A 15217-nucleotide genomic window follows, 5' to 3' on the forward strand; every position below is an offset into this window, starting at 1 on the left:
GACTCTGTGATAGGACCATCCTCACTCCTTCTCTGCCTAGTGCAATCAGGTTACTTGCTCTATGCATTGAATAAAGTAAGGGATATTTTGTTTAAATACATTGGTCATTATATTACTGTACTCAAGGAATTTCCAAGTTGCAAAACACGTTCATTTGTGTTCTGGTACTTTACACATTGTTTGAGGTATTAAAAAAAAAAAGGAAATAATGAAAACATAGTGATTCTATAAGGATGCTTTAAGAGCATAAGTTGTAGGTTCATTTATGGGTCTCATGCTCTAACGTGTTTGATGACGTGCATGCAGTTCCCACAGGTGAGCAGTATTTGTGAATCATATAATTTTTTTCAGGGCACTTTATTATACAACAGGACTAGCCTTAGGCTAAAATTATGGAGGTGGGGAACTTTAAAATTCACGTTCTCAGATTTTCCTTTCCATGTGTTCTTCCTTCATCCTTGTTGCCCTCCTTGTTTCTTTCTATTCACTTCCTTCTGCCTTCAAAATCATTTCTGTTATGGGAGAAGTGGTTCACTTTGTGTGTTATCCTTCCCAAGGGTGTTTGCATTTTAGCAGACACAATACTCAAATTTGGCTAAACTTGGGGAATTAAGTTCTAATCGTGAAATTCAGTTTAATGCATAAGTGGCCACCCGTGTTGTAACATAAGACACATCGTATTCAAATGAGTGTCTGTCCCATGTAAGGAATATGGTGCCAAATGGCAATGCCATTTGTTCTTGACTAACCAGTACTGGTATATCCAATTTATAGATTTTTATTTCTTCTTTTTCACCCCATTCTCCTCATTGGCTGAAAATGTTCTGTGATTTATGGTGCCGCACATGACGTGGCAGAGTGAGTCTCTGGGCTTTAGAGTATGACTTGGAGTCATAGCTGAACGTCACACTTATTTGACCTTGGACGCACACCTCTGAGTCCCAGTTTCCTCACCTGTAAAGAATGATTATTAGGGTTGTTATGATGGAAAAATACGTGCAAACCACAGCATCATAAACCACAGTGTATAAATTACACTGTAATGTAGGCTAATGGTAGATGTGACATAAAGTATCTATTATAATTAGTATGCATTCTAGGATTCTTACAAGGAAAAAATTAAAGCAGAAAAAAATTTCTTCTACATCATATCAACTTTGTTAAAAGTTTGTAGCAGGTCAGTTATGCCAATGATACATTAATTAGGAATATGTCTTGATTATAAGCAAGCCAGGTATAGTTTATGGAAAGTTATTATATTCATATTCTCAAACATAAATGAGATGAATATTCACATTGCAGTAAACGTTTTTAAAAATTGAAAGAAATGATCTCTTGAACACATTGAATGCATTTGAAAATGATTTGCATTCTCAAAATTTACTAATCTTGAGATGATTCGAGAATATATTTATTATGCAAGTTAAGGGACGGTCTTGTGAGGTGGTCATGTGTTATGTTGCCTGTGTTCTCTTGTTGCACAGGGTTCTACAATTCTATTTTTCATTCCACAGATTTAACAGGAAAGAGACAGAAAGAGTATGAGCTGGTGACTCCAGTCAGCACGAATTCTGAAGGACACTACCTCTCCCACATTCTTTCTGCAAATCACAAAAAGAGGTCAGCGAGGGATGTGTCTTCCACCTCTGAGCAATTGTTCTTTAACATCACAGCATTTGGAAGGGATTTTCATTTGCGACTAAAGCCCAACACTCAGCTAGTAGCTCCTGGCGCTGTTGTGGAATGGCAGGAGACATCTCCGGTGCCTGGGAATATAACCCACCCTGTTAATGACCGGCAACCAGGAAGTGCCTCCGAAAGAGTCTGGAAAACAGAGCCTTTGCAGACTAACTGTGCTTATGTTGGTGACATCATGGACATTCCGGGAACCTCTGTTGCCATTAGCAACTGTGATGGTCTGGTAAGACTCATTGCCTTTTGTGTCTGATGTTTGCAGGTGTTTGGGAGTGCGGGGTGGCTGCAGCATGGTTTGGAAGGTGAAAGTGGAAAGAAAGCCTCATTATGATATTTTAAGTTCAGGAAGAAGCGCTAGAAAGCATTATACTTACTATCCAAGATGTGTGCTTTGGCTTAATTTTGACAGGAAGACAACATTATTCTAAGAAACCAAAGACAACTATTTTAGCATTCTTTGCTTATATTTTCACTTGTGTTATGTTGAGCAATTTTATTTCCTTATTTCTTTCAAAGCATTCTGAGAACTTTCTAAAGAAGCAGAGATTCCTTCAAAGTGATAGTATTTCAGTTTTTATGTGGAAAGGTTGGATATTTTCTTTTGAAAGCATTCTTTCGCTTCCACACAGAATGCTAGAGTGGGGAATGAGAAATTTGTTAGAATTTGTTCCAATAGCATTACTCTGTGAACATCCTCTTTGCCTGGTGACTTTGGCTCATTTTTTTTTTCCCTCTATTTTTGAATAACAGGCCCCTATCTTGCTCTTCAGTTTTGTGGTTGAGGCCAATAGTAACTTATCCCGCTTTACATGCTCTGAAGATGGGAAGTATTTTTATTTATTTTGTATCTCCAGATGTTATTTGAAAAGCGTGTCAATGTTTATGCCTCTTCCCTTCACAGTTGACTCCAAGTCTTTGTTCAAAAAGAGCAACCATTTTTCCTCGTATGGTTGCCAGGCTGCTGTTTCTTGGGAGTTTAGAGCTGTTCTTTGTTTCGTCTCTCTACGAGAGTTCTCAGAATGCTCTTTGCAGTCCTGCTTGTAATGATTCTGCTTTGGCGGGTCCTCCAGCAACACCTTGAATGCTCTTCTGCGGCCCTCCCCGTGCGTGAGCACAGCCCAGAGGAGTTATGGTGCTGTACGTTTTACCAAACGCTGGTCAGTTCCTGGTTGTAGGCTCTGTCTGGGGGTCTTGTACTGCCTCTTGATGTTCCGTGGGGTTTTAGGAATCATCATAGGAAACTGAATAGAGTGTGTGTGGCAGTTCCAAGTCGGCAAATTGGACTTCATGTCAGTTTAGGATTCGACTGTCGCGTCTGGTGCTGGACCATTTACTCTGGGCTTGGAAGGCACGAGGGATCTCTCCAGTTCCTCTCGTTTCACACAAACATTCAACAGACCTGGATTAACTAGGTCGTTGAATTAAAAAATGGAAAGAAAGCACATTCTGGAAGACTAAGCTTAAAGTATTTGCTAAGAGAGCGTGATTCAATACTACTCAGATGATAACGGAAATAAATCACAGAAAGGTAGTTTTATAATAGTTCTAAGTAAAATATATTGAGTATTAAACCTCATTCAGTGTTATTGTTTAGTTTTTATAGCATAAAAACTATGTACATTTTATCTCCTCAGTTTAGATTGAAGCTTGGCATATAAGATTTGAAGCTTGAAGATAAGTTTAAGGAAGACAAAAGGCAAAGAATTTTAATGGTTTATCATAGTGATTTTTAAACCTGACTTAGCAATGAGTATTTTTCTTCTTGTGCATGTCAAATTATCTAATCATATAGATACAGAAATCTGGGGCATTAACGAGTTGTTTTAAGGAAGAGGAAAATGGATACAGAACGTGACTGAACATTGATTATTAGGATTGATTTCTCATTTTTAAGATACAGTGTTAGCTACTGACATCATGTATATGTTGATATAGTGTGTGTGTGTATACAGCAGTACCAGTGTATACTACAAGTATCCATTTGTTCCATTCTTTGATCTGCTAATTAATTAATTAATTAAAAGATATTTGTAGGAAGCCAGTTATGGGCCAAGCGCTATCCCAGGCACTGTGAAATGGTAAAGGAATGATCACAATCACCGTTCTCATGGAGCTCAAAGATGTTAAATTTGCCGGGGATTTTAAGTGTCAAAGTATCTGGCATATATGCACATGTGTACATGTATATGTATATATATGCACATGTGTTTAAATCATGTTTAGCTTTAAAAAATTATGGTAAAGGGAAGTATGTTCTGGAGAGATTTTATGAGTGGGGACAGTTTCAAACCAGACATAAGTGATTCAGGCCTTGAGCTTGATCCAGGGAAAGGGTGGGGTCTGGCCTACAGCAGGCCGTGCTGACTCTGTGGGTACGCAGAGGCAGAAGCCTTTCCTAGAGTCCAGCTCAGAGCAGCTATGAGCTTGGGAGGAAGAATAAAGATGGTGGTGGGAGAGACAGCGTCATAGAGAGCAGATGGTTACACTGGAGGGGTAATGCCAGTGGCTACTTCATTAAGCTGGGGACAAGTTCTTAAAATTGCAGAGTTGCACTGGTTGGGGTACACCTCTTAGCAGAGATGAAACGGGAAGTGAAATTGATGGGAATGTAAATAAATTTGGCTGATTAGCTGATTCCTCAACCCTTTTTGTTCCTTTAACTTGCTATATAGGGATTTAAGCTTGACCTTCTTGACCTGAGGAAGGGAAGCAGGGCTACTCAAATAACAGACATGCCTGAGGATTAACCTGACGGGCTATAAAGCCATTGCCCCAGGAAGCTCTGAGATACTAGTCAAATCCAAGTTTCCTGGTAGAAAGCACGGCCACTCCTGGCCTGAACATACCAACGGGAAGATCCCTGTCCAGCAAATGTAAAGTTGTCTCCCGCTATGGAGGAGAACGGCAGTGAAGCCCTACCTGGTGTCGATGGGATTCCAGGGATTTGATTTTCTACATGTGTCCTTTGAAGCTCTTGCTCATAGAAAGGGAGCACAGGCATTAATTTTTCATTTCCATTAGAGAGTTCTTAGCATGACCTTTGCCCTGAGTGAAATTCCTTACCTCTTTATTTTTATTTTTTACTTTTTGATCTATGTATTTATTACTTATTTCTACCACCTAGAATATTGCCTGGCGTAGTGGGCACTCAGTAAATATTTGTGAATGATTGAATGATTCAAATGAGACACTCTGTGCTTTTTCCTATGTGCCGTTTTACTCCTGAACTTTAATTTATGAAACTGTGACAACTGTTGTCTTTAGTTCTTTAAAGGCCTTTAAAAATGTATGGATTTATTCTTTTAACTTAGTCATGTTCCAAGTACAGGTTGAGAAATAAATTAATTGCAACAGAGTGCAGTGTTTCTGTATGTGTCCATGTCTGCAAGGCTGTGTGGAAGCATATGGAGAGGTGTAAGATGGTGGTTGTTGCTGCTACACAGTGGTGGTCAGTCAGACCCATATCACTGACTTGGGGCACCTACAGCAGGCTGAGAGCAGGAGAATGAACCTGATCAGTCAGGCTGCTTCCCGATGTGCTCAGAGGAGGTGTGCGTCTCACTTTGGCCTCAGTCTGGCCTTAGACCCCTTTCCTCTTCTTTCTCTAATGCTACCTTGTTTAAGTTTGAAATGGGCAGTGGACTGAGACAGAATTAATTTTTATTAAACAGAATTCTTTAATTAAAAAAATAGTGCTATTCAAAGTGTCTCTGTAGACTCAGGTTTTTGACAAGATACATGCAGAGAGTGAGACTATATACAGAAACTTTTTAAACAATGTAACAGTTATTATATTTGTATTGAATCTAATAATTTTTTTTAAAAGTTGGGGCTGGTGTTTTCTGCTTTTTTTTTCATTTCATTTTTCTAGTAATTAGTTTTTCAAAATTATGGGTCTGAGGCCAACTGGGGAGAAAAGAAACTTTTTTTCCTCCAGATAGTTTGAAAAGCAAGCAGTAATGCTCAGCTATTTTTAATCCTTTGGACATCAGAAACTTGACTGAAATAGGTAGATTTTACTTATTCCAGGAACCTGTATGAAATGACAAGAAAGTTATTTTAACACGGGCATTATTGAGGAGGATAGAAAAATGCCGTGAGTGACATTCAGAGCCGTGGTCTAGAATGTGACTAGGCTTAGATATGCATAATGACTAAATTGTTATTCTGTGGGTTTCTGAAATCAACGTCAAAGTCTTCTGCAGGGAGGAACTGACAGTGACTCTCAGCCAGTGTGGCCAAGGATATCTATTCCTGTCTAGCATGACCTTTTCCTGTTCTTTGCCACGATTATCATTTATGAGTGGCTGCTAATTCTTTACCAATTCCAGCTTTATGCCTGCTCTAGTCTGTCCTATTTATGGGTGAGAATTTATGGGTGAGATTATTGCAATGTTCAATCACGGGATTGTCCTTGTTTTCTGACAGCATTCAATTTTTTAAAAAGCCTGCTTCTCTGGAACCTCTTCCAAATTACTCATCCAAAGCCTACATCCCGTTAATAGGTTCTTTCTAAAGCTCTCTCACTGAGAGGCTTGCGATTCCCTCTGGTGTGCGCTCAGCTCCGTGCAACATGTAATAAACCCAGCTTGTCAACTGGAGATGTGTTCCTCGTGGTCCTTGGCCTGAGGCTGGAGAAATGCTTTTCCTCTCTGCTTCTGTGTCTCTGAAGCGAGAGTCCAGTGGTCAGGAGTCACGGTGATGGCAGGCGTTTCACACACTTCTGAGCGCGAAGACACGTCTGCCTGGGAATCCCTGTTGAAAGTAGGTTTCTTTATTCCACGGAGCCCTGGCACTTGCCCTGTAACACCATACAGTCTCCCCTGTGAGTAGTGGTGGCTCACAGTCATATTTTGTGGTCTTCAGATTTGCCAAAATAAAGGGTCACTTGGTTAGTGGGCTTTATGTCATGTATTCACAACATAAGGAAACTGGATTTTTCTGGACTTGCTAGAACAATACTGCTGTGTTAATTCCCCTGGATTACCATCAGTGGAGACTGATTGGGAGTGGAAGAACTGACTGGTGTGGGCTGATTTTACAATCAAGGGAGCTTATCTGGGACAGAAGTTTTCAGTTTTTTTTTTAACATTTGGGATTCTCCTTCAAATGAAATCACTGGGGGTTACCTAACAAAATAATACGTAAAATGGGTAAGCTCAGGGAGGGCCAGGTGAAAACACAGGTAGAGATGCTCTTCCTCCTGCCTGGTGCTCACTCCAGACCACTTGTAGGTGCCCTGGGGCGTCTATCGGGGATCTTCTCTATTACAGCAGGGGTCTCAGAAGCTTGAGGTTAACCATCTGGGGACCATAAACAGAACCTCTTTTCTAAAATATCTGGTAGTCACATCTGGTTAGTATTGCAGTTATCTGATCCTTTTTAGATTTGGGGCATGGCCAGATGAAGTCTTTGTGGACAGCTGCAAATTTACAAGGAAAACAGTCTTAAGACTTCTCTGCCTTAAGACTTATGCTTTGGGACTTGGTCTCTTCAAATGTATGTTCTTGCCTTGCTTATTTCCTTAAGTCCAGTTCCAGAGACACTTTTTAAAAAGTCTGTTTTAAAAGGTATTGTGAGCCAGTGTGCTTGGGCTTGAGAACATTTGACTGGAGATTATAAATACCACTCAATCTGGTAAATGAAATGTTTGGTACTAAAAATAGTTCCAAATCTGTAGCTATTTATAGTGGACTCAGAGTTTTCAAGGACTGATGCTTAGATGCTGACATTTGAACGTCTGCTTTTATAAGGCAAACCTGATCGTTAAAGGCCAGGCACCTGCCACATTTTTCTCCTATGGAACATGTCTGTCGAAGGTGTCATGTATTTTACTGAAGGCACAGAGGGAGATGTGTGTCTTCACAGTTTTCATGCTGATGTAAGAAACCTCAGAAGGTATGAGGAATAAAGGACTGAAATTTTGTTTCACGTCTGGGCACCTACACGAGGCTGTTTTAGCAGTGCATGATTAGAAGACACTCCGAGCCCCCATACCTTGTAATTTCCAGAAGTTGAAGGGGAAAAGTGGTTAAGTGTCCTCTAATTTAACTAGTTTGGGAGAACCAGTACCATGACAAGGCCTCACTACTTCTCACCTGAGATTTAGCCAAGTTGTGGCCCTACAGTGTTAATCCTCGTGGTGAGTAGTGCCTGCCTGGGCTGGGTCTGGGCTGTGGATACATTTCCCAGCCTGCCTCCTTTCTCAAGTGCATAGGCAGCCAGTTTGTGCTTAGCCAGGGTGAAGAAGGAGGGTTTGGCAAAGTCCTTGATCATTTTCACATTTTGCATCTAATTTGCATCAACCCAGAGTCATGCATATGTCAAGCCTTTTCCAGATTTTTTGGCTGCAATTCTCTTGTGTAATTTAGTCGATCTTATAGAAAAAATACCCAAGGATGTGAGTTTGGAATAAAGTTGGAAGTGGAAAAAAAAAAAAAGTCTAAATGTTTTCAGATTTTGAACTTACTTCTTTTTAATAGTTATTTTGTAGTTAATCTAAACTATTCATGTTTGTTTATAAGTACCACTTGGTCAGCTTATGATTTGATTTACATCAATTTGATTATGATTCATTTCCCATTATCTTGTCTAACTTTGGTATAGTGGTACATTTTTTAATTAAGTTTAAAGATGAGTTAAAAATTGAGAAAGAAAGTAAATATGATATTACACATATTTCTTTGTATAGGAATGGAAAAACAGAAAGTAAAAGGGGAGGGAAAGTGCTTTTTCTTTCTGCTCTTGGCCTGGGAAGTAATGCTTGCTAGTCTTTTCAGTGCCTTGGCAACTAGGGCTTCATTATACCCCTAATATCGAGTTTTAGATACTCAAGAAATGCTTTAGGAACTGTAAAATAGTGATGACCACATCTTTAATATCTTCTTCTGGATAAATTATCTTTAAAACAAGAACAAAAGCGCAGCGAGATATTGATATGAGGCCCTTGTGCATAATCAGGCTTTGAGGTCACAGAGTTCTTGTAAATGAAACCCAACCTCAAGGTTCTTAACCGTAAAAACTGTGTTATTCATTTGTCTTAATAATCTTTGGCTTTAGAAATAGTGATCACTCAATAAAGCATTTTGAAAAGCTAAGATATGTAGAGTGTAGACTAATTGCTGTGGGAAATACTGAGACATAACCTTTGTCTTCCAAGAGTGCTGGAAATAAGACACGCAAAAGCATAACCAAAGTACAAGGCAGAATGTTTTAAACTCTCTAAGACTAGAAGAGATGGGCTGTGAGACTCTGGATGATGGAAAGATTGTTTCTGCCTTGAAGGATGGTAGAAAGTTCCTGGAGAAAGCAATATTTGTGACATCAGACAATTGAAAAGAGAACCATGTATGTGAAAGCGATCACTGATAATGGCAGAGGATGAGATGGCGAGGAGGAGGAGCCTCTGAGGAAAGTAGGAGGTTTTGTGATGGCCATTAAAACGAAGAGACGATGGGGTAAGTTGATTTCGTGAACTCTGTAACATATATAATGAATACACGGGAGAACCAAAGTAGTCTTGGTCAGTATTTACCTTAATATAGGATCAAATATGATACAAGAGAGAGAGACAGAGAGACAGAGAGAGAAGGGGGGTAAATCCTAGAGATGTGTCTCAAGGCCGAAGTCAGTGGCTGTGTAGGTGATATTGACAGGCTTGCCCGGGCATTCGGAATGAGAGAGAGGCGAGGATTCCTGTTCCTTGATTATGTTGCTTTCTTCCTAGAAAAGTTTTGCGAAAGTCATAGGACCTTCTGTGGAGTTTAGGGAGGTTTTTTTTTTCTCTCAGTAACTTTTTTCTCAGTTTTGTTCCCCACATGTTCTCTTAAGGGGGTTATGAACAATGAATTTGAAAACTCTGACTTCTCCCATCATCAGCCTTCATCTTTTCAAGTTTGGTGAATTAAGTGCCTTGTTTAGTAAACCTCTTTCTATGGCTGTACTTTCTTCCATCTGAAATGTTTTCCTCACTTTCTTATTGTATTTACTTATACAATACTTATATGTTCTTATGCCTTACATCTTTCTGCTCTCTCAGGAGAATCTCTAATATTGTTTTAGTGACTTGTTTACAGCATAAAGAGTAATTTGATCAGCTCTACCTAACTTCCAAAAAAACAAAACATATAAGAATAACCCTATCAATAAATGAGTTGCTTTTGATATTAAATTCCATTTTATTTTATGTCATTTAACATATTTACTATACTTATATGAGTGTGTGTGTATGGAAATATATGTATATATGCATACATAAATATTTATACACACATAAACACACAAATGTATACACATACGCACACATCTATATGAAAAACCATAGAAAAGGCAGAGAAAATCAGTGTTTAATTACATGCTTTGATTCAAAGGCCAGTGACAAATTTGTTGTTAGGTCTTTAGTACTGGTGGCAGAGCTGGATTGGCCCTAAGGTCTGTGGACAACAAAGCGCCTAGTGGTTCCCATGCCTCAGGCTACCTGAATGTGCTCCTCATAATGTGGGTGGCTGACAAGGAGGCCAGGACATTTATTAACGTGTATATTTTTAATACTGTTAGAAATATAGAGAGATTAATCAGAAATGCAATTGAAAAAGGAGGTTTTATCTTACTATTGTCAGTCTATGACAATGAAACTAAAAAAAAATATTTTGGAGAAAAAAAACCCAATTGTACTTTTTGTTAAGGTAGGCAGATTTGAATTCTCTGTCTCTAAAATAAGAAATTTTAAACACTTGTTTTTTTTTTCATTTATTTTCAAAGGAGTTGATTACTTTTTGAGCAATATTAGACTTCGCTAAATGTGTCAAGAGATTATCATTGCTCTTATTGTGGTTTAATTGTCAGTTCTTTGATAAACAGGTTCAAATCTTCCATAACTATAACAAATTTCTAAAAATTCTGGTTTATTGATTGAAGAAACAGGGATATATGATTGCACCGATGTCTTAAGTCCAGAGTCAGTAGTCTTAAAGAAACAGAAAGACAGTATATAGTCTGATCAGTTTTGAAAAACATTATCTAGTTTACTTTTATAAAATATTTAGAAGATACTAAATTTAGAGTTTTATAGTGCGAATGATCAATAAACACCAAAGAAGAGGAACAGCAGCCAAACTAAGTATTTTTAGAGTTATGATACTTTGGAAGAGTTCAGTTTGGTAAAATCTAAGTGCTATTGATGAAAGAAGTGAAAATTTTGTAAAATGGTTGAGGGAAATGGCTCATGCTGGGAGCGGGCGTGGTGTTGGTTTAGAATCAGGGAAACCTGGACTCCACTTTCAGTTCTACTGCCTATCAGCCTTGTGACCTTCAACAAGTTATTTAACCTTTTGGAAGTCTTTTTCCTTCCGTGAAGTGGGGAAAGTAATGCTTGTTAGGTCAAGGCCTTACCAGAATGTTGATGCGTCTTTCACACAGCCTAGCTCTAGGAAGTTGCTGATTGTTGCTACAATCCCTTTCTTTCTTTTTCCATTTATTATAATTACTTGTCCTTAATATTTTCATAATTAGTAATAATGACGATGAGGATTAAGTTTGCAAAATAAAAAAGGCTGCAGTTATCTAACTCAGCCTGTGACCTGACTTATGGAAAACACAGTCTCCTGTGAAGTGAATACTTTGGGGGAAAATCCTGTAATTTTCAGATCACTTTCTCCACCTGATACAGGGCTCCTTTAGCATCCTCTTCTCTGAGGGATGCTCTGATCTGTGCTCTCCTGAAGACTCTTAAGGATGGGAGACTCACTCCTTTCCATCTTCTTTATATACATATACAGCTCTGCCATGTAGAAAGTTCTTGCTTAGATTCTATTTAGAAATATAAAGTGAAAATATCTTGTTCCGTGTATTAGCATCTTCAGAGTTGATAAAGGTGATGGTAACTGTGATTGACCTCTTACTGTTGTTATTATTATAATACTTCAGTTTTATACAGTTGACCACTCAGTCATTCAGTGCATGTATGTACACAGCACACTACTCCTGCTTTAGAAACATTTCCCTTTGGTGGTGTGGTATAGCCATGGATGGAATGGAATTAATGAGGCATAAGTCATAATTTTAACATCTCTCTCAGGCCTTTCGTTTTGCTCAGATATTTTAAATTATGAATCTCAGAATGAGACATTTTGGGGATAAAGAGTTTGGTGGCATTAGGTGGTATATACTGTTGCTCAGGGTCTGATTTTCTTTTCTTGTTTCTTTCATATCTCCTATTTGGTGATGTTAGTTAATATGCTATGCTATCTTATATCTATTTTTTTCCAGTCTAGAATCTTCCATTAAAAAAAAAAAGCATACAGCAGAGAGGATGCATTATTTACAGGTCTATGGAGGCAATTGGGATTGGGGGTGGAGATAAAGGTGGCATGGTGGGTCCCTAGCTTCAACTACCAGAAAATGCATTTTTGAACTAAAATGGCATATAAAAGTAGGCTTTTGGGGGTCCTGGTGAGTTTTTTGACTAGCTGATAGAACTTTCCAATCCCAATTTAAAACATATGAGATTTCTGGAAGGCCTGCTTCTGTCCGGTGGTGTCCTTCAATATGGAAGATCTTTATAGATTGAGAGGGCTGTGCTGTTAGAAGCTTGGGTGTCATGTGAATATAGCGGGACCCAGTCTGAGCAAGTAAGCCCAAAAGAAAATGAAGAACAGCACTTAGAGAGAGATTCTGCAAATGTTAGCAACCCAAACACAGTGGGAAACGTTTTATTTAGCATTATCTGTGAAATGTGATGCTTTCTAACATAGTGATTGGAATCTTGGGGTAGTACTTCCTTTGGGCTTGCAGGATATTTGATCTTGCTTATAGGGTGCCAATATGTCATGCTTTCCTGCCTGGCTTCATATAGTCCTTTATTTTGCATACCTGGCTCTGAGGATGGTATTAACTGGCTGCCAGGACAAGAAAACAGACCAAGCATAGTGATGTGGGCCCAGATAAAATTAAGTCACCGTGAGAGCTCTGTTTCTATTTGGTCAGCTGCACATCATTGTCACATTTGGCTTGAACTATGGTACCACACCAAGACCTAGCATAATGGTGGGGGAGGTCTCCAGAAACCTAGTATATTGGCCCTAGACCCTAACCATTAAACTAAAAATTTTAGGGAGAGTTTTTTTTTTGTTTTTTTTGTTTTTTTTTTTTATGTGCTATGCTTGGAAACATTTTAGAAACATGTTAACCTATGAAGATGTTTAAATTAAATTTGGGCTGTACTCATGAAACTACCTTGTTATCTTCCCCATGCTTAAAAATTAGGGGTTTGAATTAGATCTGTGATTTTTTTGTTGTTGTTCTACCTGTTGGATCTTATGTTTTGAAATATTTTGTAAACCAGATAAATGATTTATCAAGTAATTAATCATTTAACCTATCTATTAATAATCAAAAAATAATAATACAAAATTGTGCTGGTCTAAGTCCCCAGTGAGTACAAATTACTCTCCCTCTGTACTGGTTGATGATCTTTTCTAATAAAAAGATTAAATTGTTCATTGACCTGTACTGTTCTGTTCAGCCTTATGACGTAGAGACAGTCATTCACAGATCTGCATTGCTGCCTCCACTGGTCCCTAGGAGCCCAGCGACTTAAAATTAGGAAACTGCTGACTATAAGCTTCCTGAGATTCCTTCTGGAACTGTTGTTCTTTGACTCTGTAACTAAGTTTGTGTTCTGTTTATCCTTACGGACAGTGCAGTCCTGGCCCAAGGGAGAAATCAAAACATCACACTAACCATTATTCATTAATCCTAGTTTGGAGTGGAAATTGCATGTGTATTACCTTTGAGATATGATTACTTTCTAATAATGCTCTTTCTTTCCTTCTTTCCTTCTTTCTTTCCTTCTTTCTTTCCTTCTTTCTTTCCTTCTTTCTTTCCTTCTTTCTTTCCTTCTTTCTTTCCTTCTTTCTTTCCTTCTTTCTTTCCTCCTTTCTTTCCTTCTTTCTTTCTTTCTTTCTTTCTTTCTTTCTTTCTTTCTTTCTTTCTTTCTTTCTTTCTTTCTTTCTTTCTTTCTTTCTTTCTTTCTTTCTTTCTTTCTTTCTTTCTTTCTTTCTTTCTTTCTTTCTTTCTTTCTTTCTTTCTTTCTTGTTTATTTTTAATCCACTAAGTATGCACAAATCCTGTGTTCTTGAAGACTTCAAAGAACCTAACTGCTATTACCATTTTGGGAGATATTATAGCTTGACTCCTAATGCAATGTGGAAATAATCAGATTAGAGAGAAATCTGCCGATCTGTCTACCTACCTATCTACACGTGCATGTGTATATTAGAGAAATATATTTAGAAGTTTATAAAACATTAATAGCAGAAGGGACTGCCCCTTGGATATGCTGTACGGGAGGACCAAGTTACCTCATCATAGCAATGTTGTGCCAGCTCTGTTGATGCAGCCGTTTCCCTGGGAGAGTTCCTCATACATTGCATTTGAGGAAGAGCTAACCGATGCTGAGAACCATCATTCTTCCCAAGGGGCCGCTAACCTTAGTGTGCATCAGAACCTCCTGCGGGCTTGCTGAAACATTGCTTGCTAGGTGCCACCTCACAGTTTCTGATTTAGTAGGTTTGCAGAAGGACCTGAAAGCTTACATTTCTAACATGATCTCAGTCAGTGCCAGACACCATAACTCAGCTGTCTGCTTCTTGTTTGTGTGCAGGGATACTGGATACTAGTTTTTCCCAGCTGATCTGCTTTCTCTGGTAAAAAAAGTTTGAACTTTTTCTTTCTTTTGGTCTGTAATGCTGTCTTGGCCCTTGCCCACTGCCCAGTCATAATTCCAGCCAGTTTGACTCAGCACCTGTCAGTCCCACGTTGGATTAACTGTGCACAACTACAACTTCCTCTCTTGGTCCTCTTGCCCGGAGGCTGCATGTACGTTGGAAGCACTGGTAAGCGCTATCTCCTGAGGCCAAGCTCTGGCAGAATACAGAAACTGTGAACTTGGACAAACCGCTTAATGTGTCTGATCCTTGGATACCTCTTTTGATTCATGTAAAGATTTCCCAATGGTAGATGGAGCTTGTATCCTCATTTTAATTTATTCAGTAGCCAGCAGTCACTATGAAGTGCTTGTAAGTTTCTGAAGTTACTTTGCTTTCAAGAACTGGTGGCGGGACTGTGCCGTGGGGCAGCACAGAGACCTTGAGGTCTTCAGTCATCCTGTGCTTTAACAGTGTGGGGGCATCACACTTTTTGGGCTCTCATGAATCAAGCATGTACTCTGTCCATACACCAGCTCAGTGCTACACTGAGCTGTATCTACACTCTAAACCTAGATGATCTCGTGTGATTTTGTGGCTTCAAATATCATCAAATAGCAATGACTCCGTGGGTCTGGCCCTGACCTCTTCCCTGAGCTCTAGACTTTTACGTGTGTCCTGCTTCCCATTCAGCTTCTCCACTTGGATGTCAGGTAGCCGTCTCAAACTTAACAGTGCTGAAGATCGTCCCTTAACAGCTACCCCTGTGTGACTTCCTCCAAACAGAAAAGTTTGAGCCATAATTCTCAGGCTGCAAA

At 38.9% G+C, this 15217-nt stretch overlaps 1 protein-coding gene across 2 annotated transcripts in view; it reads left to right on the plus strand.

The window, feature by feature from the left end:
• The window catches only part of ADAMTS3 (ADAM metallopeptidase with thrombospondin type 1 motif 3), a 241182-nt gene that overhangs the window by 18469 nt on the left and 207496 nt on the right, over positions 1–15217 (plus strand). For both annotated transcript variants that reach the window (XM_032458332.1, XM_006188688.3), the window contains exon 3: positions 1515–1921. In XM_032458332.1, the coding sequence (XP_032314223.1) occupies positions 1515–1921 (407 nt within the window). The remainder of the gene's footprint in view (positions 1–1514; positions 1922–15217) is intronic.

Source organism: Camelus ferus, chromosome 2 (genome assembly GCF_009834535.1).
Source record: "Camelus ferus isolate YT-003-E chromosome 2, BCGSAC_Cfer_1.0, whole genome shotgun sequence".
NCBI classification, from domain to species: domain Eukaryota; kingdom Metazoa; phylum Chordata; class Mammalia; order Artiodactyla; family Camelidae; genus Camelus; species Camelus ferus.